This window comes from Octopus sinensis, linkage group LG2 (genome assembly GCF_006345805.1).
Source record: "Octopus sinensis linkage group LG2, ASM634580v1, whole genome shotgun sequence".
NCBI lineage: Eukaryota > Metazoa > Mollusca > Cephalopoda > Octopoda > Octopodidae > Octopus > Octopus sinensis.
The window spans coordinates 95,088,416-95,114,279 of NC_042998.1; the positions used below are offsets into that span (position 1 = coordinate 95,088,416).

The window sequence follows — 25,864 nt, forward strand, 5'->3', positions numbered from 1 at the left end:
GTCTCCATAGTCGAGGTTGGCGTCAGGGGATTTGTAGGCTCATCTGCTTACAGCCTCATGAAACAGCTGTCCATCTCTGGAAGAAGCAGGACTAGAACCTTGAGTGCCATGGGAGAAGCGGTGGAGAAGGCTTCAAGTTGGATCTTGTCTAGGAGGAACAAAGGCCAACTTCAGAAAGCTTAATTTGTTCCAATTCAAGCGAGTGCCAGATTGGCGTAATCGTGTAGGCTTGCGCCTCCGGAGCCAGCGATCCGGGTTCGAATCCCGTTGGGACCGTGAGAAAAAAGAATCCTCACACCTGGGTCGCCAGTGTATCCAGCTGGAAACGAGTACTTAGCTCTTCTCAGGGCTGCAGCACACGTCACAGCTGTGCTAGAAACCAGAGAAACCAATCCCACCCGAGGCGTACTAAAACGGACAGCAGATGGACATCCGGGACCCCGCTAGAGTGTCAGGAGTTAAGGGCCGAAACACTTCTCCTCTGAGGACCACCTGCTGTTACGCTCTCCCCGTGTTTTTTCCCCTATATATATATATTGAAATTCTACCACAACCACCACGCTCACTACGACTGCTTTCACTATCACTACTACTACAACCACCGTGGTCACTACTATTGCTGCTACGATCAACAGTCCTCTACTACTGCTGCTGCTACGGCCACAGCTAAACTGCTACAACCCCAACCACCACCACGGTTGCCAAAACTACGACCAACAGTAACTGCTACTACTGCCATTTAAGCCACTGGACATACTGCTGCTGCTAGGACTGCCACAACTTAGCCGCCACAACCAATAAGCTGCTGCAACCCCAACCACCACCACGGTTACTACTACTACGACCAACAATCACTACTGCTGCTACTATTCCATTGGAACACAAGGAAACAAAAAAAAAACAAGCACGCGGTTCCTTTTGATACCAGCAAGAAACAATAACGAACTTCTTTACTACACTCAACTATAATATAGCGATTATACCAACTACCGACAAAACACCACCACATGGATTCTATTGAGACCAGTAAGAAACAATTATGAACTTTTCTATTGCACTTTTCTTTCTATAATATTTTTGATAAGGTTCGTTTTTTCAAGAACCGAAACATGTAAAATTCATAAGAAAATTAAAAGTTATCTAATATAGTGGCGTTTTCAAACTTCTTTTTACAAATATATACCCACTCGTATACGATCTACTCTTATTATAAATATGTATGTATATATATATACATATATATATATATGTATATATACATATACACACACACATACATGCATCCACCCATCCACCCATCCATCCATCCATCCATCCATCCATCCATCCATACATACATACATACATACATACATACACACACACATACAGAATGAGAGAGGCAGAGAGGTGAATGAATAAGAAGTGTGACAAAAAGCAAGAGAGAGCATCAGCGATCTATATTGAGTAATCAGAGTTTAAGCAATCACTTTTTTTTTTATAAAGAAAACATTCATAAATGTAAATATTTCGTAAGCATTGAGAATTAAACGTCAATCATTAATTAATGATTAATATTCGTAATTTCTCAATAAGTTTCATTTCGAGGATTTACGATGTACCATAGAATCGGTTTCCGTTCTTGAGGATTTTAACGGTGGTTTAGTTCCATTTAGTCTAATCCCATTTAGTTTAATGCCATTCAGTTGCATTTGTTTGCCGAAAAGTGTACTGATAGATTTTGACTTTCTGAAATGACAAAAGAAATAGTATTTTTAATAACTCATGGATTTGTTATTACATTCATGACAAAATAAAGAAATGTATGAAAATTGATATTTTCTTATGGTTTGTAATACAACCCAAATAGTTTCACCAGAAAATGTTTAACTGATAAAATCAGCGTCCGCAATTTTCTAATGTAGTCCAAAAACACTGAGAGAAATTTATAAGTAATTTATATATTATAAAATATTTATAACAGTTCAGTTAACAGCATTATTAAAGGCCAAGTTACATGTCTCTTTTTTTCTGCCACGCTATAGAAATGAGGAAAGAGAAAGCAATGATTGCGCTGAGAAAGGTGGAAAAAAGAGAAAGAAAATATTACAAAGAGAGCTGAATTAAATTGACAGTTGTGAGATTGACCAGTGCAGAAGTGAGAGAAAGAGAAAATAGCCAATAGTCTCTCAGCAAGCGAATCATGCAGTCTGGTAATCAGATAGTGAAATATAAGGAAGAATAGAAGAAAAGGCGAAGGAGAAAGAGATGGTTCGCACAAGAAAGAGGTGGAAAGAAGACTGATAGAACTTTTGGAAAAAAAAGGGGGGGTTAAAGTTAAAATGATAAAACTAAGATATAGAAAGTGTGCGAATAATAGAGAAAATGATATTTAAGTATGTATATGTGCATAGTGAGGTAGACAATGGGAAGCGGAAAAAAATTTAATGGTGAGAAAACAAAGGGTGGGGTTGGGGTTAGTTGGTTACATTGATCTCAATGTTCAACGAGTACTTATTTTATCGACCCAGGAAGGATGAAAAACAAATTTGACTCCACTAGGGTTTTTATTGCATATCAAGGCGACGAACTAGCAGAATTGTTACTGCGCCGGGCAAAATTCTTAGCGGCATTTCGTTTGTCTTTACATTCTGAGTTCATTGTTATCGGGGTCGATAGAATAAGTACCAGTTGAGCACTGAGGTGAACGTAGTCGATTAATCCCCTCCCCAGAAATTGCTGACCTTGTGGCAAAAATTTGAAACCAAAAAAAATTTTACTGTATATTGCTCTAACTCTCACTCACACATACTATAATGTACTCACATGTCTTTCTACTAGAGGCACAAGGTCTGAAATTCTAGGGAAGGGGACTTGTCAATTACATTGAACTCAGTACATGACTGGTTCTTATTTTATTGATCTCAAAATGATGAAAAGCAAGGTCGACCTCGGGGGAATGAAAAGCAAGGTCGACTCGGAATGTAAAACCAAAAGAAATGGTTGCTAATGATTATGCTAGCTCGCCGCCTTAATAATCTCCTAATATAATAATGAGCGTAGTGTTTATATATATATATTATATATATATATATATATATATAGCAATTAAGGACAACTACTTAATAAGGAAAACTTAACAAGAAATTGTCAGGTAGATAGCGTAAAAACCTCATAAGAGAAAAAATTTCGAAAATAATTATTTCTTATTGAACATATTAATTTATATATAGAGGGCATTATACATACATGCCAGAAGGCATTATACATACATGCCAAACGCTAAGAGGGACAATTAGTCATTTCTACCATTTGGTAGAAATGACTAATTGTCCCTCTTAGCGTTTGGCATGTATGTATAATGCCTTCTGGCATGTATGTATAATGCCCTCTATATATAAATTTATATATATATATATATATATATATATATATATATATATATATATATATATATATATGTATGTATGTATGTATGTATATATATATTGGTCCAGAATCACGTTGGACGCAGAGGAGGAGAGAAAATAGTAATTCAGTGAAGGAGAAGTAGTGAGAGTAATAACCCTGACTGAGGAGGAGTGAGAGAAAGTAATAGCAATGAGAGAAAGGAAGGGGTGATAGATTAATAAGGAAAGAAAGAAGGGATAAAAACATCAGCGTTTAAACTTTGTGTGAGTATATGTGAGTGTGTGTGTGTGTGTGTGTGTACAAGGGAAGTACGTGAATGTTTGTATATATGATTATTATGTACCTTATTTTGTACCTTATTTATATATAAAATACAACAATTAGCCGTCATTATTGACGGGACGTGGTCAGCTGGTGTACTAAGATTAAACAATTTAAAGCAAATACCCAATTTTTACCTCGATTGCTTGTTTGCCGTTGATGCAATCGAGTTGAAAGATAACGAAGGATCAATAGATATAGATGTAGGTATCATATCTTGCATTTTTTTATATATTATTCTTCGTAGATTCGAGTTTCCCTTGTTGTCTGGAAGTGCATGAAAGAAATCAAAAATCAAAATTATAATTATAAAAACAATATTTTTTGAAATGTAAATAGTATCACGTGACTAATTGGATCATTAATGAATAAATTTACAAACGGATTGAAACGGATTTATAACATGTTAAATGATTACTTTAGCATAAAGACAAATATGTTACAGAGCAATAGAGAAGATGGAGAAAATGGTAAATTTACTTAAAAAGAACCTTTATTTTTCAATATTGATACCTGAAATCTTGATTCTTATATGATTGATATTGATATATAAAACTTGTCGAGAAGCAAATGTACGTAAACAAGGATTCTAACATTTTCAATGCTTTGTCGTGGAGGTCTACTATGACAAAAACATGTATGCATGTAGTATATAACTGTGTGCGTGTGGGCGCATGCAGGGTTGAATGTGTATGTTCCTCCATTTTTTTTTTATATAAAGAATATAACCTTTGGCGAGAAAACCGAACAAGCAATGCTTCTTGAGTAAAATCCCTTGCAATAGTCGTTCAGAGACTATTGCAATTTCAGAGACTTCCTTGTAATCCTCACCGTCAAGAACACTGTAAACCAATGGCGATATCAAATAAAGTAAAATAAAATGAATCTAAATTAAAAAATAAATAAGTAGTGTAAGAAAATGGCAAATTATTATTACCTTTCATTTCCAATAGCGTTGAATGGATTCTTTCCAGTTGGCGTAAATTCAAATTACTTGGCTGAGCCCGAACTTGGCTGGGCAAGAAATTTTCCCCGTGGCCAGCAGACTTGTAGCGATACTCTGCGACATCTGATGTCAGTGTGATCGCGCTTAGCCTGGGATAACTTGATTTAGCTCTTCCAGTGGACGACGGCTTACGTACAGAATAAACAACTTGTTCGATTAAAGCGTTGGTTGTCAAATCATTTTTCGATGCATCACTTTTCACTGCACTCCTCCAATGTCCTACTTTATGAGATGAGTAAATTTTCCCAGGAGATGTCTTGCTTTCTTTCACTGTTCCATTTGACCTACCAACAAGTTTGTTGACAATATAAACAATTATTCATTCTAGTTATCATTAGCATGTACTGGAGTCGATGTAATTGCCTAACCTCCTCCCCCAAATATCAGGCCTTGTAGCTATAGTAGAAAGGATTATTTGTAGTAGTAGTAGTAGTAGTAGTAGTAGTCTGCCAAGTTACCACTCTGGTGATCATACAGAATCGTCAGAGCGTCGAACCAAATACCTTGCAGTTTCTAGTTGCGCAACACAACATTCTGAGTTCAAATCCTGCCGCAGTCACCTTTGTTTTTCATTTCTCCGAGGTTGATAAAATAAAGTACCAGCCAAGTTGCGGAGCCTACATAATTGACTAATCCCTTTTCCCTAAATTGTTGGACCCATGTCTTAATTAGAAACAGTTATTATTAGCATTGTTAGGGCGGCGACTGAAATGACGGAGCAGTGAACTAAAAGCCTCACTACATTTAGTTAAGCTCCTTTCCATTTTGATTCCAAAACCTGTTAGGGTTAAGACCAACTAAATCAGTTCAAGTTGACTAAGTTTTCCTCTGCCTATCCTCATCTTTCCGAAATTACAGTCTTGAATCAAACTTTTAAAAAAGTACCCTCATTATAATTAGTAGTGTCTTTTTGTCGAAATCTGGGCCTTTGGATTAGCTTCTTCTGCGTTTTATTCCTCTCAAATTTTCAATTAATTATAGTTAGGGTAAAAACCAGGGATGCTTTTAAAGCCAGAATATGAATAACGCAGTACAAGAACTGTTATAACGTTGGTTAATCTTTTTATTCACATACTTTGGTGTACATTCTAAATATGGCTTTTGGAAATAATTATCACTATCAGGCCCCACCAGATGTATTTTACGCGATTATCCGACTTCTAAAACCAACTGAGTTTGACACTCCTATTCTGCAATTACGAGTGGATGGGATGGACATGACAATAAACATCTAGTGAATGTATTGTTTGAAAATTGATGTCTGTAATGGCTCTGTCACTGTTGAACATTTGATGTAAGGGAAATATTATTGATCCCAGTGGAAGTTGAACAGAGAACAGTAAGTGATTGACTACCATATGGTAAAGTAACTAACAATTTATTGTTTCTAACATAGGCATATGATCAAGGCGACGAGCTGACAGAATCGTTAATACTCCAGAGTGTAAATAGGAGTGAGCGTTTATAAAACACAATGGCCAAGTACATCAGCCTCTTGAACATACAGAACATGACTTTGCATCCTATTCTGTCATACATTGGGTATATCTCAAAGCAAAATCCCCTTTGTTTACCCTATGTCCAAGCGTCAAGGCAAGATTGAGAAAGATTATGGTGCAACGGATATTCTAAGACCTATCTTTGTTCAATGGAAGTGCATATGATATCGGTTTCAAATTTTGCCACAGGGCCAATACTTTCGGGGGAGGGGATAAGTTGATGACATCGACCCCAGTGTTCAATTGATACTTATTTTATCGACTCCAAAAGGATGAAAGGCAAAATCGACCTCGGTGGAATTTTAACTCAGAACGTGAAGATGGACATAATGCCGCTAAGCATTTTGTCTGGTGTGCTAACAATTCAGCTAGCTCGCAGTCTTAAGGAAGTGCCCATGATATTGATTTGAAATTTTACCACAAGGTTAGCAGGGAATAAGTTGATTAAATCAACCCCAGTGTTCAACTGCTACTTATTTTATCGACCCGAAATGACGAAAGGTAAAGTCATCCTCGGCGGAATTTGGACTCAGATCGGAAATACGAACGAAATGCTGCTAAGCATTTTGTCCGGCGTGCTAACGATTCTGCCAGCTCGCCACCTTAAAAGAGTGGATATAATATTGATACAGCTGGAGTATAAATGGACTAAAGCACTTATGTAGCGTTTATGTATTTATGTATGTTCAATTCTTATCCTTTAAATTTCCTTACTAAAGAAGCAGTCGACCTGCAGCTAAAAGAAAAAAAGTTTTCCACGCTGGAAATTAGACTATACAACCAGGTAAAGTGACAGGTTAGGCTTTTATGAAGCCTCTTAAAGTATACCAATCATCAATGCGTATGCTTTTACAAGTATTTGCATGATTTTGGTTTTGTTAGGAGACTAAACTACGGGAACATTTTGCAGATTTTAACTACTCCAAAGATATACATTTTTTTTTTTTTGTGAAATCTAAATTTCCGAAACCATGCAAATGTGAATTTTTCATCTAGTTGCAGGGATTTTAAATTTCTTACATGAATAATAATAATAATAATAATAATAATAATCATAATAATAATAATAATAATAATAATAATAATAATAATAATAATAATAATATAATAATAATAATAATAATAATAATAATAATAATAATAATCATAATAATAATAATAATGATATTATTATTATTATTATTATTATTATTATTATTATTGAAGTGGTATTTACGTCTACGGAAAAGTCAGTTTCACAACTAGATTTTTCCCGTCCTCTGTCCCAAAGAACAAACAATGTTTGCTGTATGTATGTATGTATGTATGTATGTATGTATGTATGTATGTATGTATGTATGTATGTATGTATGTGAAGTAAAATGAAATACTTACTGTGGAGAAGATAAAATGGCAGACTTCCCGCGCATTCGTATCACTTTGCTTTTACCGGATGATGAAGTCAAGCTTGATGTAGACTTCGGCGAGTGTTTTCCGCTGCCAGATGAACGCATGTATTTATTTTTATGGACACTTTTTTTAGATTTTTGGCGTTTATCCTGCTTGCTATTACATTCACTTTTAGAAAGTTTCTCGGGTGAAATGTTTTCATCTTTATTCTTAATCCCTGAAGACGGATTATCTTTTGAGACTAGTTTTGCCTTGTTAATTTCTTTAGTACCAAACTTTTTTGTGGTGCCGACAGATGGTGATAATCTTATTAGTTCTTTACTCAAACGTTTATCTTCGTTTAATTTAAGATTGTGTAAACTTCTAGCGATGGTTATAGTTCTTCGATCAACTTTAGTAGTTGTACTCTTGGAATGATTGTTTTTGCAAACTTCTTTACTACCTCTACTTTTTTCTTTGGAGACAAGTTCATCACGGGGAATTTTCCGTTCCAAACGAGACTTTGTGCCTACACAACAAGAATTGTTCTTTTCTATATCTATGTGTTTTGCGTTAGATACATGTAATTGTTCAGTACGTTGCTTGGCGCTGGTTTTCTTTAGTCGTCTGCTTTGAAGGTTTTGTGGAATACTCCACATTGAAGTAAGAAGTTTCTTTGAGAACTGTCGCTCTTCATAAGTATTTACCATGTTCTCTTTATTTGGTGTAGAATGGAACGGTCCAATTATTTCGCCGGCGGTATGAAGTCTGTTTCCCAGTGATGAATTGGCTGGTGTCTTTGAAAGAGCAACGGTTTTATCCAAATCCAGACCGTCACCGGTTTCTAATAAAAATTCACTGTCTAGAATATTTAATTCGTGTCCACACATACTGATGTTAATTTGACTGGGTGGCAACAAAGCTAAAGATTCTTTAGCTGAACGTTTATTAATTAGTGTGGATTTCGTATTATGCTTTTTATTGTGCATATGATGCATAAATGGTGATGCAGAATGACTTTGATGTTTTTGGAATGTAGATCTTTTGGTTAGTAAAGAGGCGGATGCTGAAGCCTGTGGGACAAATTTTACATATAGCATAGGAACGTTTATAATCGATGGCGCATGTAGACAGTAAAATATATATATAATTACACTGAAAAACTCATCTCTTGAACCAAGCAGCGCTATTTGTGCTGCTTAGCGAAAATTTAACCACGTGCGAGTAGCGAAAATTTAACCACGTGTTTTAAATATTGAAATTCATTCTACATTGAAACAATGCCGCACTATTATGAGGGAGAAATACTGTTGATTGAATCGATCTCAGTAGATGTCGACTTGTTTCTATTTTATCGATGTAAGAAAAGATCGATTTTGATGGGATTTGAATTTAGAATATAGGTGGACAACATATATAGGTACAATGGCATTTAATCCGGTGTTCTATTGTTTTTGTCACTTCAACATCAAACATAGCTCAGAAATGAGCTTCTGTTCACAAATTCAGATGTAGGACAAAGTGAACGTGTGATAAATGCAAATATCTGTCCAGCCATCCACACATTTATGTGTGTGTGTGTGTGTGTGTACACATAAATACATACATACATACATACATACATGCATACATACATACATACATACATACATACATACATACATACATGCATGCATACATACATGCATGCATACATACATGCATGCATACATACATACATACAAATCTAGGGAGGTTGGATTAGCTTGAGTTAAGAACACAGCTAACATGTTCAAAACTGACAACGATGTAATTCTACTTTTTAACTCATTTTAGTTTTTACATGACTTAGTAAAATTGGGTGGAGTAGTACCAACGACTCTTTTCTTCTCACCACTCTCTGTGGCTGATGAGAGAAAAAGTTGTACGCACCGGAGACCTTATCTGAATGTTTACAACAGAGGTAGTTTGCTAAAGGCAGCAGAGACTCAGATTGTGGAAGTGATGATGTCAAACTGGATAACAAATTAAATCATTACTCCAAGAACAGATGGTCTTCTACAATTTTCATCCATCAAATTGTACTTATCAAGCTTCGGGTGGATCGAATAAGACTTCCATTGCTCACAATTGATCATGCCTCTACATATGTCTACACAGGCTTGGACAAAAATATTTGAGGATGACTGGCGGTAGTTGCTTATGTGTAGGTTTCTCTGTTCACGACACCGATGTTTATCTAAGAAAAAGGCTGCCGATTTGAGTCGAACAGCTTGTTATTATTGTCATAGAAATCGTTGTTATCAGAACACACAGACCCGGAACGAATACCACAAAGTACCCTACTCAACTCTCTAACAGTTCTGCCAATCCATAATTCCAGATTGGTACTTTTTTTATCGATCCCTCTACCTGCATTGAAAGAATGCAGAGCAAATAGAGCAAAGTTGGATGGAGCAAATACCACGTAGCATTATTATCCTGCGCTCCAACGACTCTGCTGATTCGCTGTGCATTATATATAAAATACAATTGCCCAATGTTCCACGCAATGGATTTCAACCTGAAACAACCGAGAATCATGATAGGGAACATTGTTTGGCATTTCTTTAATTAACGTTCATCATATGCAGGAAAATTTTCGACTTCCAGCCAATTTACAGCGTGGATTATGTATATGTAATTAATGGCTTCAAATTTTGGCACAAGGCCAATAAGTTCGGGAGTAAGTCGATTACACTGATTCCAGTGACCAGCTGGTACTTATTTCATCGACCCCACAAGGATGAAAAGCAAAGTCGACCTCGGCAGAATTTTGAACTCAGAACGTAAGGACGGACGGAATGTCGCTATAAATTTTGCCCGGCGTGCTAACGATTCTGCCAGGAAATATGTGGTATTTGCAAAGACAGACGTAAAATGAAATATGGCTGCGTGGTCAAAAAGTTCGCTTGCAACCACGCGGTTTCAGATTCAGGGCCACTGCATGGCACCTTGGGCAAGCTTCCCGTAGAAACTCGGACCGACCATTGCCTTGTGAATGGATTTCGTAAATGATAAACGGAAGTAAAAGTGGAAGCTTGTCGTACACACACACACATAGTTCAAAGACGAAGAAGGTAAGGGAACAACAAGGAGGTGCATTAGTTTGAAGCTCGGGAAGAATGGAAAAGTCTTTGACGTTACGAACCTTTGCTCTTCGAGAGAAAGGGATGAGAAGAGAAAAAATGGATAGAGAACGATATATATATACTCTTTACTCTTTTACTTGTTTCAGTCATTTGACTGCGGCCATGCTGGAGCACCGCCTTTTGTCGAGGAAATCGGCCTCTGAACTTATTCTTTGTAAGTCTAGTACTTAATCTATCGGTCTCTTTTGCCGAACCGCTAAGTTACGGGGACGTAAACACACCAGCATCGGTTGTCAAGCGATGTTGGCGGGGGGACAAACACAGACACACAAACACACACACATATGTATACATATACATATATACGATGGGCTTCTTTCAGTTTCCGTCTACCAAATCCACTCACAAGGCTTTGGTCGGCCCGAGGCTATAGTAGAAGACACTTGCCCAAGGTGTCACACAGTGGGACTGGACCTGGAATCATGTGGTTGGTAAGCAAGCTACTTACCACACAGCCACTCCTGCGCCTAATATATATATATATATATATATATATATATTTAATCGGTGTTGATTTATTTACATCGCAACGTAGCAGCTCGGCCAAAAATCACTAACAGAATAAATACTAGTTTTTTTTTTTTTTAAGTAGTAGACTAAACCCTACAAGGTTGACTCAGCATGACCGTAGTCCATCATTGATACAAAAAAGAGAAGATAAAAGATAAACAGGCAAAACGATAAATACCTTTATTTTTGAATGATTTCTTTTTAAACAATAAGCTGATTTGCATCTTCTTGGAGCCAGATACGATTTTATTGGTTTCTTTGAAAAATATTTGTTCTTTACAAGATTTGTCACCGACCTCGAAACGATAGTTTCTGTATTAACTGAAATAATAGGCATGCAGTAACAATTATGATATTTTTATACTGGAAGCGGTTAAAAATTTTCAGTGATAGGATAGTCATAATTGATTATCTATCTATCTATCTATCTATCTATCTATCTATCTATCTATCTATCTATCTATCTATCTATCTATCTATCTATCTGTCTGTCTGTCTGTCTATCTATCTATCTATCTAACTATCTATCTATCTATCTATCTATATATCTATCTATCTATCTATCTAGCTATCTATCTATCTATCTATCTATACATACATACATACATACATACATACATACATACATATATATGTGTGTGTGTGTGTGTATTATTTACATTATTTACAACTGACGGATATTTGTCCTCATCTTGTTTGTTGTTAACACAACGTTTCGGTTGATATACCCTCCAGTCTTCATCAGGTGTCTTGGGGAAATTTCGAACCTAAAGTATTTTTCGATGTTGTTGTTGTTGTTGGTGGTGGTGTTATTATTATTATTATTATTATTATTATTATTATTATTATTATTATTATCATTATTATCATTATTATTATTCAGGTCACTGCCTGGAATCGAACTCGGAATCTTGGGGTTAGTAGCTCACGCTCTTAACCACTACGCCATATGCCCACGGGCATATGGCGTAGTGGTTAATACCGGTTCCCATATGCTGTTCATATCTGCACTCGGTCTGCTTAGGAGGTTGTTGCGTCCTAGCATATGTGATGCTTCTTTTAGTTTTCGTATTTTCCAGTGGTGTTCTCTGTCTATTATTTTAACTTCATCCCACAGGGGAAGGTGATCTCCATTTTTCCATACATGATCAGCTATACCCGATTTATCAATATCTCCCCGTGTCACAGCTTTGCGACGTTCCTCTACCCTTACTTTGAGGGGGCGGCATGTTTCGCCTTTATATAACCCACCACAGCTGCATGGGATGGAGTACACACAGTTTTTTAGTCATATTCTCTTCTATTGGTGGTTTTACTCGAAGGAGATATTTGCGAAGTGTTGTATTACTTTTGAATACTGTCCTGATGTCATATGGGCCGCATATGTTTTGTATCTTTTTGGAGAGGCCTTTCACATAGGGTAGACAGACTGTGGAGAGTTTATCGGTTTCATCCCCTCTTTTCTTCATAATTGGAGTGGAGAGTATGCTTTTGGTGTAGTTGTTGCTTAATAGATTGTTACTGAGCTTGATCATTTCTTCGTGGTGGGTATCACAATCGCTACTTATATTCATTGCTCGATGTTTTAGGCACTGAGTACTAAATCCCTCTCTTTACACTGTATGGATGGTGGGAGTTGAAGTTGAGGTAACATCCAGTGAAGGTCGGCTTAGTGCGTGTTATTAATACGTTCAGGAATGCTAGCTGATTGTCTTTTTCTTTTTCCATTGTGAACTGTATGGATGGCTTTATTGAGTTCATAGGATCTAACAGCACTTGGACATCTTCCTGGTGGGACCAGAGTAGGAAGTTGTATATTTATATAGTGAATGAGTGAGATAGAGAGATAGATAGATAGAGAGAGAGAGAGAGAGAGAGAGACAGACACTGTGTGTGTGTGTGTGTGTGTGAGAGAGAGAGAGAGAGAGACGAAGAGGAAAAAAATCGCCCCTGGTACTGGTACTTTATTGATCCCTAAAAAATATATGGCAAAGTTTCACCAGCGGGATTTGGACTCAGAGTGCATGGAACCAGAAAGAATATCACGTGGCTTTCTATTCAACACTAATAACTCTGCGAAATAGATACCGAGTTTAAAGCAGCGGTACAAAAGGAATTGGGCAACTTATATGAAATCAAAAGACCAGAATACGTTCATTTATAATAATAAATGCGAAATTGTGTTTGTCCATCTGCGACCCCCGTATCTCATTCTACATTTGTTCTACACAGACATATTATATCATTTTAGAATCTAAATACTTACAATCGTCTTTAAATGTTTTCTTCTTCAATGGAACACTATCAAGTCGTCCTTCGTTAGTTATAGCCGATACCTGAGATAAAGAATTTTGATATTAACATATTACTCGAGAATAAAGTAGGAAGGAAGGAAGGAAGGATTGAGCAAAAGAACAGAAATACAAGGTTGAGGGTTTAAGAGGGGATGATATCGAAATAGTAAGTTCACAAAAGCGGTAACAGTTGTAATAACGACAGAGGGGAGAGAAAGAAAATATAATTTAACGAATTTAGAACATTGAACAATGACGGATTATCATTCAAACTGTAGAAGAAAAAAGATATTCTATAGATGCCTTCCATGTGATAGGTACATTGCCCTAAATGTGAGTGGTTTATATTCAATTATACTCTTTTACTCTTTTACTTGTTTCAGTCATTTGACTGCGGCCATGCTGGAGCACCGCCTTTAGTCGAGCAAATCGACTCCGGGACTTATTCTTTGTAAGCCCAGTACTTATTCTATCGGTCTCTTTTGCCGAACCGCTAAGTGACGGGGACGTAAACACACCAGCATCGGTTGCCAAGCAATGCTAGGGGGACAAACACACACACATACACACATATATATATATATACATATATACGACAGGCTTCTTTCAGTTTCCGTCTACCAAATCCACTCACAAGGCACTGGTCGGCCCGGGGCTATAGCAGAAGACACTTGCCCAAGATGCCACGCAGTGGGACTGAACCCGGAACCATGTGGTTGGTTAGCAAGCTACTTACCACACAGCCACTCCTGCGCCTATAGTGTATTATAGTGTATAATTATATATTAAATATTGTCAGCAAAAAAAAAAAAAAAAAAAAAGCTGGGACTGTAGTCATTTCTTGATCTGAATCGTAATCCAACTTTTGTGATGCGACCTCGGCTAAGTGGACTATATAAAGTTGTTAGAAAAAGATTATACAGTGAAGCGTTTTTATATGTATACGATGATAGTTCGCGAATTTTGTTTATGAATTAGGAGCATGCAGTGGAGTGCGTGAGAGTTAGACTAATTCAGACCTTTGACTCGTTAATTTCCTTTGAACAGAACATTTTTGTGGTACCGACATGGAGCAATTATCTTCATTATGTTCTTCATTCGTTCGTTTATCAACTTTTAGCGATGGTTAAAGTTCTCTGATCAGCCTTGTTAAAGGAGCTAAATAAATTTCATTAATCATCATCGAGTAGAAAATTCTAAAGAAACACATTTTGCCTTTGTTTAAAGTTACGTTGTAAATCTATATATATAAAGCTGAAGTTGTCTGTGTATGGCAGGTTTGGTAGCCTTCAACTAACACTATCTCCTCCGAGACCCTGCGGCGCAAGTTGACCAAAATTGAGAGTATGATAGAAAAGGGCTTGCTCTTCCATCCGTAGAAGAAAAAATTCAAATCGGACCATGTTAACACCCAAAATTATTTACATCAAAAAGGTGCTTTTTTTCTATGAAAATCCCTATTTTTTACGATTTTTTGACTGCTGTATCACCATTTTTCGGTGTATTTCAACCAGAAAAATGTTCACTTAAAGAGAATAACAAGCTACATAGTGCAAAACTTTTACTTTTCAAAAATGCCAAACCCGAGCAACGCCGGGCGATACTCCTAGTATAATATAATGATAATATTTTATTAAGTTCTTTCCAATTCATATTTAACTGCATTTCTCGCTTTGCATTATAGTTTCACAATATACTTAAATGATAGCAGACGATGGTAAAACAGAGAAATGAACCAACGTATGTTATAATAGAATTTAGTCATTATACTCTTCTAGATTTGTCGACCTGATTTGTTGCTGCCTCAGTTTGATGTAAATTAACTAGTATAGCACACTTGAACAAAATATATCACATTCGTACAACATTCTTACCACAAATGTATATTCTCTATCGGGTGTCAATCTTGTAAGAGCAAGGGTCATATTATTTCCTGAATATACCAATGTTCCATCCATGAAAACTTCATAACGGTTGACACGTCCGAGTGCATCTTTTGGTGGTAGCCATGACAAGTGCACCTCATTTCTACCAATAACTGCTACATTAAGTTTCGGGGGAATATAACTATCTAGAAAATAAGAAAGAAACAAAAGATATGATAATAATTAAATTGAAAGGAATTATATAATAATAAATTAATTGAAAAACGGTAATTTCTCTCTTTATTTCAAACTCCTGTAGTTGCTTTTGTTGATATAACGTATTGTTTTGCAACAATATCATTTTTGATGAGTTAATTTTCTTGACTGTAGCAAACCACAAGTGTAAAATAAGTTCAACATTAATATGGCGGTAATGACGGTAAACTGGAATCGTTTGCACGCCGGGTAAAATGCTTTGCGGCATTTCGTCCGTCTTTATGTTCTGAGTTCAAATGTCGCTGGGGTCGACTTTGCCTTTCATCCTTTCCAGGTTGATGAAAAAAAAACCAATAGCAGTTGATCCCTGGAGTCGATCTAATCGATTTAGCCCCTTCCCACGAAATTGCTGGCCTTGTACCAAAATTTGAAACCAATATTTATATGGCGGTAAGTTGGCGGAATCACTAGCACGTCGGACAAAGTGTTTAGTAGCCATTTTGTCGGTCTTTACATTCTGAGTTCAAATTCCGCCGAGGTTGACTTCCCCTTTCATCCTTTCGGCGTCGATAAAATAAGTATCAATTAAGCCCTGGGGTCGATGTAATCAACTTACCCCTCACCGAAAATTGCTGGCCTTATGCCAAAATCCTAAACTAATATTTATATGGAGGTGTTTTAGATATATCGAATCACAGAGTTTTAATTAAATGTCGTATCGTTATTTCTAAATGGATTTTTAAAAATGGGGTTGGGAGACAAATTCCAAAAATTGACATTATAAAAGAAGTCTTAACTCCTTCACAAATCTAAACTGGCAGGAGTCTAATCTGGTGAAATAATAGCAAAGACTCATTTCTTTAAATCAACTATTTTTTTAATGAATTTTAATAATTATATAGAAAGAAAAGCATTTATGAATCGCGAGAAAACAATTTACTGGGGAAATAAGCTGGTTTCCCCAGCACACGGTTCCGGGTACAGTCACACTGCGTGGCAACTGTCTTCTGCTATAGCCTCGGGCCGACCAAAGGCTAATGAGTGTATTTTGTAGACGGAAACTAAAAGAAGCCCCTCGTATGTGTGTGAGTGTGTGTGTGTGTGTGTGTGCGTGTGCGTGTGTGTGATTTTGTTTCTATGTTTGTCCTCCACCATCGTTTGACAATCAGTGTTGGTGTGTTTACGTACCCATAGCTGAGGGGTTTGGCAAAAGAGAACGATAGAATTAGTACGAGGCTTAAAATAATTTGTACTGGGGTTAAATCATTCGACTAAAATTCCTCAAGGCAGTGCTCCAGCATGGACGCTGTTTAATGAGCGAAACAAGTAAAAGATAAACAGTAAAAGACTAGTCATAGTAGTAGTAGTAGTAGTAGTAGTAGTGATTGATCACGGTCTTCGGTATCAACGAGTGGGGTGGCGAATCAATGAAGAATCAATTCGACCAGCCAGAAACAGCGGCTAAATCTCCCTCTGATCAATTCTAATCACCAGTGACGTATGGTCATAACTGGAATGGCTTTGAATACAGGTCTGCTAAAACAGTGTTCACCTGGGCTAAACAGCACAACATATTTTCAAACTCAACAGCAACATACTCTGAGTCTCGAGGTCAGAGTACCATGAACCTCATTACCGTAATGTTCGATTATTTCAATATGAAATGATCTCCTAATTTAATATCACGAGATATTCCGGTCCACCTCAGCCTCATAGGCTGAGGTGGGCTGGAAGTATAGTGCCAGAAGGAGAGGAGAGAGGGAGGTCATGTGAGAGGAAGGATAACTAGCTTCGGCCTCTTTTGTTTTGGGACTCAGGACGGACGCGGTGGCTGCGCAAGTTGAGGGAATTTGTCATTAGGTTCTGACCAGAGGTTAGGCAGGTAGGGCTTTTTCGGATATATCCCGCATGAAAAGGATCGACCTGATGAGAGGACCCACGAGGTAGATGAATTACGCTTTTTTTTCCCCATACGACAGACTCATAAAACCGGAGTTTAACCCGGTTTCCTTAACGTATTTCAACACCCTACTCGACTTGAACGGGACTCCGATCCGTCTCAGGGTTAATTACCCAGCTATTGTAGGAACTTTTTTACAGCTGAATGGCCTGAAACAATGTGAAATGAAATAATATGCCTCGCCTGGTCGGGGAATCGAAACCAAGATCTTACTATTGTGACAGCCGTAGCCTAACCTCTCAGCCACGTGACTTCACCCCAGTAACTAAACACTACCACACAATGTTTTTATAATAAAACTTTATCTTTAAATATAAACACCGGAATACTAACATTTGTCTGGTGTATTAATTTGTAGTGAAGAGAATGGACCACGTCCTCTTTTGTTTGCAGCCGCCACCTAAGAATTGAAAGACAACATAGTTGGTATATCATTATTAGTATTTCAATTAATTAATACAAACAATTTACAATTGAGACAAAATAATATTTCTGATCCATACAAAATTATCGGTTTGAACGTTATTCTCTAGCGTATGACTGGCCTCACAGACTGTTGTTCACTGGTTCTTCTGCTTTACAAATGCAAAAGCGTTTTAACAACTTCAGCTGGTAAACAACAATCGGGACAGTGATACTGCTACACACGCAAACTTCCAAATCAAGGGCACGTAACTGGCATGATTGGCATGAAGTAACTAAGAAATGCATTTAAGCCTCTGACCAGAAGAAGTGCTGCCTCATCTCTTTACATTTTTTATCGTGACTACATTGGCCTCTGGTCTTCAGAGAAGGCTGATTCGTGCGACCTGTGCTCAGACACTCCTTTTCTCATCATCCGTATTGTGTATCCATTGTCTTGGCTCTGTACTAACCACGACGCTCACCACTGAGACTTCAGTGTCGGCGTTACGTCTTGCTTTTTCCTGCAACCGTCGATATACTTGTTACAGTTCAATGGGATCGTTAACGAGATCAACCTCAACGGTATCGGACAAAACCAGTGAAACAAAAACACGACAGAAGTTAGAATACTGTCAGTGATAAACCAATAACTATAATAGTATGCAGTTGGCTAAGCCTTTGTTTGCAAGCTTGTGCTATGCTTTTGCAAATTGTTTTAGAGACCTATGGTGCCGCGAGCAGAGACAGACACTATCTCAGACCTCCCATCCTAGATCCAGTGAAATATGGAGGATGTGATGATTGGAGGGAGAAAGGGCTGCAGTAGCAGTCAGTTGCTATTAATTTTCAGCTGAGTTAACTGAGCAGCCTGCCTTGCTCAAGAAAACAATGCAGTATCCAGTCTAGGAGTCGAATCCGTGATTTTATAATCGTAACCCTAACATCATAACCGCTAAACCAGGTACTTTCATAGTTGGCAGTAACATCTATAACTACAAAAATGCTGGCTGTCACGAAAACTATAGAAAGAACAATTCAAAATGTACAATATCAGTAAGATTGTCAACAAAACCATGAAATTAATGACTAACACGATCATAGAAGTAACAATTAATACTAAGTGAAACAGCAGACTAACAAATGCTAAATTCCTGGCCATTAATACAACGGGCAACAATAACTGCTGTAATATCAGCAACAATGGCAACAGTTTTCGTTAGAACCACAGTAAGAACTTGTTGGAATAATAGCAGAAAACCACTGCAAACGCACTAGTGACAGCAACAACAAAACAATGATAGGAACAGTTCTAGTCGCCATAACACGCATAGAAGATTTGGCAAAGAAAGCAAAATGATGTCCAAACACACTTAGAGTAATCACATGTATCGCATTTAGCAAACACAAAGGAACAATGATAAAACTTTCGTGTAACACCCACACGATTTTCACTAAATAAAAAAACCCGGATTTTTTGCGTGGAATCAAGTAACCTGACTTCGTAATATGTTGCAAATCCCATATTTTGGTTCGGAATTGGTCCGGGAGGGGTGTGTGGGGCATTCCCCACCCACCCCGGAATTTTCACCCAAGAAAAAAAATATGATATTTGCAGCATATTACGAGGTCAGGGTACTTGATTCCACGCAAAAAATCCGAGTTTTTTTGTTTTTTTTGTGAAAATCGTGCGGATGTTACACGAAAATTTTACCGGAACAATAACATTAGCGCACAAACGACGCATTAGATTCATTATGAACTATGCTTGTTCTGCCGGCCCCGCCTTTGGTCTCTCCCTATCAAACCCCAAGCAACACAAAACAACACAGAAGAGCATCCAACGTAGGTCGTAGGTAGTCCATACCCACAGACCAATGGCACAATAAAACAAAAAATGCTGCGAATGAAAAACCACTTCAACATGCGGGCGACAGTTTATTGTACCCCGGCTCTCCGTGTTACTACATGGAAATCCACTTCCAAATAACCTTTCTCTCTTTCTCTTTCTCTCTCTCTCTCTCTCTCTCTCTCTCTCTCTCACACACACACACACAAAACATCCTACAATACAACAGTATCCTAAAATCAAACACTATCTCTCTCATTCAACCCCGACATACATGAACAGCACAAAGGCATACAAATATTGCTACAGCATTAATGGCTCCACTGAACCCAAACACTGCTTGGAAGCACACCAACGGTATTAAGTGCAAAAGAATGGCAACTGTCTTGCTCTGACCTTGTCCATCTTTCCTGTTTCGTTTGTGGTGACTCACCTTGTCAGTTTCCTCTATGGATTTCATCTGAATCTATAGGCTTACATAAACAGACTCGACAGCCTAGATAGTGCAATATGTTTAGGATTCTGAGGCGGCGAGCTGGCAGAAACGTTAGCACGCCGGGCGAAATGCTTCGCGCTATTTCGTCTGCCGTTACGTTCTGAGTTCAAATTCCGCTGAGGTTGACTTTGTCTTTCATCCTTTCGGAATCGATTAAATAAGTACCAGTTACTCACTGGGGTCGATGTAATCGACTTAATCCGTTTGTCTGTCCTTGTTTGTCCTCTCTGTGTTTAGCCCCTTGTGGGTAGTAAAGAAATATGTATTTCGTCTGCCGCTACGTTCTGAGTTCAAATTCCGCTGAGGTTGACTTTGCCTTTCATCCTTTCGGGGTCGATTAAATAAGTACCAGTTGCATACTTGGGTAGATCTAATCGACTGGTCCCCTCCCCCAAAAGTTCGGGCCTTGTGCCTAGATTAGAAAAGCATATATTTAGGATTCAGCATTGTAAGCTGGAGATTCTTCGCTTGACAGAGACATATTTTTACAGCGAAAATGAATCTGTGGAGTTACACCTCGTCGTTCGGCCCATTATATGCCGGTCCGCCATAGGACTGTTCTACCTGGACTGATTTATATGGAACTTTACAACCATCACCACCATCGCCGTCATGAACAACAACGACATAGCCAATTAGGGAGGCCCTTTAAGTGATCGATCGACCTGCAAGAAATCGCCAAAATTCCCTCAGATCAAACTTTAACTTCTTTCAAAAGGGTACCTAGGGGAATATAAACGAAAAAGAAAAATGGGAATGGCATGTCTTTGATCATGGGTCTACTCGATCAGGGTTGACCAGCGGCTATACGATAACAATAACAACAACAAAAATTGTACCCACTACGAAAACAACAACAACAATGACAGCAACAACAGCAATAACGATAATGGACTCACTCATGATTCAAATGCTTATTTTAAACGATATAAAATTTTATAAAAATTATAAAAATTATATTTTAATAGAAGAAATATGACATTGACAGACCTGTAAGATATAGTTCGTAGCTGGAATTAAACCATTAATAATGGAAATGTTTTCCATAACCGTTTGTTTTTTGCTATAATTCTGTGTTTCACATTCTGCGTAAATAGAAAAAAGAACCCCGTTAATTATATAAAATATTAATAGAGCTACATAGCAATGTATGTAGATATTCAGTCTCAGCATGCTTGAAGATGATTTTTAACACATTTACACGCATTTAACTACTAAACCATTTGGTAGTGAGCAAATGCCCTAGTTATTATTGTCTTATTTAATAAAACAAGACTTTGATGATAAGGTAGTGACTGGGTTCCTCTGGAACATTGCACTGTACAGAAAAATAATTGGTAAGGACTTCAACATTGGGATCCAGGTAATATTTGGTCTATTCGACTTTTAACTTGACTCGTAATCAAGGCGAATGGTTGATGAGTTAAATTCGTGGTCTACAGATTACATATATCATCAATTAACTTGCGCTGTCAACCCTTGATAGAATAGTTAGGATGGTGACATGATATACGCCAGATCTCTTTGGGCTTGACCACAGTTGATTTCTTTCGAGAAGAGGAGAATCGATCCTATTACCGGACTGTTACTTTAGACATCGATGGTAACAGAATTCAAACTGCAGAGAGCCAGAACGAAAAGCGCAAGGTAAACTGTCCGACCCTCTAACGATTCGGTTAGTGAATGTGATGCTCGTTTCCATTCATCACTTACGTTCATATACACATTAGTGTAACTAGGAGAGGAGAGTGGGGTAAGTAAGCCGAGGGCAGCGCTTTTAAACCGGCTGTATGAACGCATATAGGATTGGGAGTCCTGGTCGAGGCAAACTCAAGAGCTACTCTAGGCCGAACTCAGTCTATCTATGTCATTGCATATATTTATATTCAAATCATATTGCTATGACCCATGATCCTTAATGTATAAAAAAAATGCTGTCAGTGATATAAGTCCATTTCATCTACCATTCGTGAAGGCACGTGACTGAGAGGCCAGCGTATTGCACAAGGTCGTAGTTTCGAATACCAGACGTCTGAATAGTGTATCGTGCTTTTTGAGCTAAACACTTTATCTCGCGTAGCTTCAGTCCACCCAGCGGTAAGCAAGTAGCCCTGAGACAGACTAGCGTTTCATTCAGGGCTGATATTGTGTTGCCGGTCGCTTATATGCCATGGAAGCCAAGTAACTAGCCTTAAGAACCCTAGGACTCGAGACGACAGTGTCCAGAAGACTCATTACTATTCGTAATCTCAGCACACAAATCCTCTACAAAAAGAAACAAAGAAAGACATTACCAACCGCTTCATAATAAATGTATATTTGTTTTATGTAGAATCTTATATATATACATACATACACATATGCATACATACATACATACATACATACATACATACATACATACATACATACATACATACATACATACATACATACATACATACATACATACGTGTGTGTGTGTGTCGGGGGTGTATTTGTGAAAGAAATGGACGCCAGAAGTTTTTAATTCCATTCTTCTAAAATATAAATATTCAATAACAAAAATGAACAATTCCGAATCCTTACCGAAAGGATAAATGTCTTACCTATCAGTATGATATATTTCACCACAGTGTTACAGTTTGAGGGCGGATCCCAGGTTAGTTTCACTTGGTTCTGTGTCTGAGCTACCAAACGAAGATTTTTCGGAGCTTCAGGAACTAAAGAATCGAAAATATATTTCAAATCATTATTATTATTTAGCGGTGCATTCTTTTAAAAGCGTTTCACATTCTCGTGATTATTTTCACACGTTGATATGACATACAGATTCTTGGACGCGCGTCTTCCTATCATCAACATATTTAAGTGCGTGCGCGTATGTATGTATGTATGTATGTATGTATGTATGTATGTATGTATGTATGTATGTATGTATGTATATATATATATATATATATATATAATATATATATATATATATATATATATATATATATATGAGTGGGGGAGGGGCATGTCAGCTTTGGAGAAATCTTGATTGTCCAGATTGTCGTCTCCCCTTCTCAAGTGGAGCTGGTCTTAATTGCTATTTCGTAATTAGGATACATCCTCTAGAGGCGGAGACAATTTTTATAAATCAAGAATTTATGCTTGTATAACTGTACTTCTCCCTCACTTTCTCTCTCGTTTTTTCTCTCTTTCTCTCCCTTTCTACGCGTGCGCACATCGAAACACATATCTATCTATCTATCTATCTATCTATCTATCTATCTATCTATCTATCTATCTATCTATCTATCTATTTTATAGTGTATTATCGCACAGTATCGCACAGTGCCGCACAATATAGGCCAGATCATCAGATGCTATTATACACCGCTAGTCTTCAGGCGTTTCCAGTTTTGTCTTGATTGCGCTATTCTTTTCCATCTTGACTTAAATAACTTAGCTAAATCAACTTCCCATCGTCATTGAAGTCTTCTATGTAGCCTTTTCTGATCTGTTAGAAACCACTCGGAAACTGCGTAGGCCCATCTGCTGTCTGTGAGCCTTGCGGCCTGTCTGGCCCAGCGAAATTTGTGCTTTCGGTATTCTGAAATTGTACCGTTCACTCCACTCCGTTCTCGAATGATTTCATTTCGAATGTCCTCTTGTCATGATGTTCCTAGCACGGATCTTTCCATGACCCTTTGTTTCGTAGCCAATCAATGTTCTATTCTCTTAGTTGTAGCCCACTTCTCACTAGCGTATAAAAGTACAAGTATGATGTTGTTACTGAAAAGTCTGGCACGTATGGCATTGTCTGTATTTGATTTGAATACCTCCTCTATTCTGCCCTTACTCTCTTTGAGATTTCAGCATCCATATCTCGGCGTATAATCACTGTTTGCCCAAATCGCTTCCCACTTCTATTCGGTCTTTTGCTACGTCATCCAACCGCATATCATCATCATTATTGTTCGACCGTGGTCGAGACAATGGAATTTACCATGTTGCGCCAGACTTCACGGTCCATCATAGCATTACGGAGGTCCTGTTGCTGGATGCCTGTATCCCTGGAGATTACATCAGGGTAGGAGAGTGTGCGCCCTCTGGTGTTGCGAGTAGATGGCTTCCAGAGGAGAAGAGTAGAAATTACTTCTTTTTCAGCTCTACAACAATGTCCAGCAAACTGGACTCTCCTACCTTTCACAAGAGATGACACAGGTGGTAATTTCCCATATATTTGCATTTTAGTTGGATGGCGCCTCCACGAGAGATTTTGAGCTCTCATAAGGAGGCGAGTGTAGGTTCCATCCAACCGCCTCTCAAGCTTCTTTGATAACGTCCAGGTTTCTGAGCCATATAGTAGGATTGGTTCGACTGTGGCTTTGAATATTTCAAGTTTGAAGTCTCTACTTAGATTTGATGACCAGATCTTATGCATGTCATTACAGGCTGACCAGGCCATACCCTTTCTAGCTAGAAAGTCTTTTCCAGATGATGATATGTATGACCCAAGATATTTATAATCAGAAACCATATTTAAAGGTGCACTGTTGAGAGTGTGGATGATGCAATCACTGTTGGACAGGCACTTGTTTATGTATTCAGTTTTGGCCTCATTGAGGTAAAGACCTACACAATTTGAGGCTTGTTCAAGAGATTGTAAAAGAGACTGGGCATTGGAGAGAGAATCACTGATAAGAGCGATGTCGTCAGCAAAGTCAGTGTCTGTCAAGTACTCAGCTGGGTGTCTGAAACTTCTTCTTGGTTTTATTTCAAAGCCCTTGCCAGAGATGGTATCAACTGACATACGTAGCACATAATCAACAACAATGATGAAAAGAAATGGGGCGAGTGTGTCTCCCTGCAGTATTCCGGCCTCGATCGAGAAAGATGATGTTTCTCCATCAGGGGTTAAGATGGTTGAAGACGTATCTGTGTAGAGGACCTTGATGGCAGAAATAATTTTGTCTGGTATCCCATAGAGCTTAAGGATTTCAAACATCTTGTACCTATCGAACGCTTTAGAAAAGTCTACAAATACCATTGCAAGATCGCGATTAAATGCTTTTGATTCTTCAATAAGTCTGCGCAGGCATAGTATCTGGCTCAGCGTTGAGCGCCCATGTCTGAATCCAGTTTGGTTCTTTCGGAGCAAAGGTTCAACAAAAAGGACAAGACGATTTAGGATCAGTTTGTTGTACAGTTTTGCAGCAATTGACATTAGAGATATGCCCCTGTAGTTGGTGACGAGGGACAAATCGCCTTTTTTTGGTATTGGAATTATTTGAGATTGGTGCCAAATCTTTGGAGCGACAAAGGTGGAAAGTGTGTGGTTGCAGAGGTTAAGCAAAAGTGTGTGAAATCTATCATCCTTCCAAATCACAGCCGGAATGTTGTCGGGACCAAATGCTTTCGAGGCTTTTAGTTACTTGGTGGCTGCTGTTAGTTCAAATATGGTAAAAGGGGAGGTGTTGATGTCCAGCGTGTCTGATATAGGCACACTTGGGAGAGTGGGGTTATCAGGGATTTTGGCATTCTTCCCAAG

At 38.0% G+C, this 25,864-nt stretch overlaps 2 protein-coding genes across 3 annotated transcripts in view; both read right to left on the reverse strand.

Moving 5' to 3' along the window:
* Positions 1-1,419: 1,419 nt before the first annotated feature.
* LOC118768674 lies at positions 1,420-23,132 on the reverse strand. Of its 2 annotated transcripts, none has more exons than XM_036515532.1 (10): positions 22,935-23,130; positions 21,337-21,431; positions 17,933-17,999; positions 15,433-15,629; positions 13,531-13,600; positions 11,443-11,585; positions 7,591-8,657; positions 4,649-5,013; positions 3,849-3,978; positions 1,420-1,728 (listed from the first exon to the last, which is right to left on the reverse strand). In XM_036515532.1, the coding sequence occupies exons 2-10, from the start codon at positions 21,391-21,393 to the stop codon at positions 1,578-1,580; spliced, it is 2,247 nt and encodes a 748-aa protein (XP_036371425.1). In that variant the 5' UTR covers positions 21,394-21,431; positions 22,935-23,130; the 3' UTR covers positions 1,420-1,577. The 2 variants fall into 2 exon arrangements, 1 of the variants encoding a protein (XP_036371425.1); XR_004997005.1 differs by lacking the exon at positions 1,420-1,728 and adding an exon at positions 4,441-4,553 and having other exon boundaries at positions 3,893-3,978; positions 22,935-23,132.
* LOC115225302 overlaps positions 22,480-25,864 on the reverse strand; it is a 42,047-nt gene continuing 38,662 nt past the window's right edge. The window contains exon 12 of the mRNA XM_036500746.1: positions 22,480-22,611. Within this exon, the coding sequence (XP_036356639.1) occupies positions 22,480-22,611 (132 nt within the window). The remainder of the gene's footprint in view (positions 22,612-25,864) is intronic.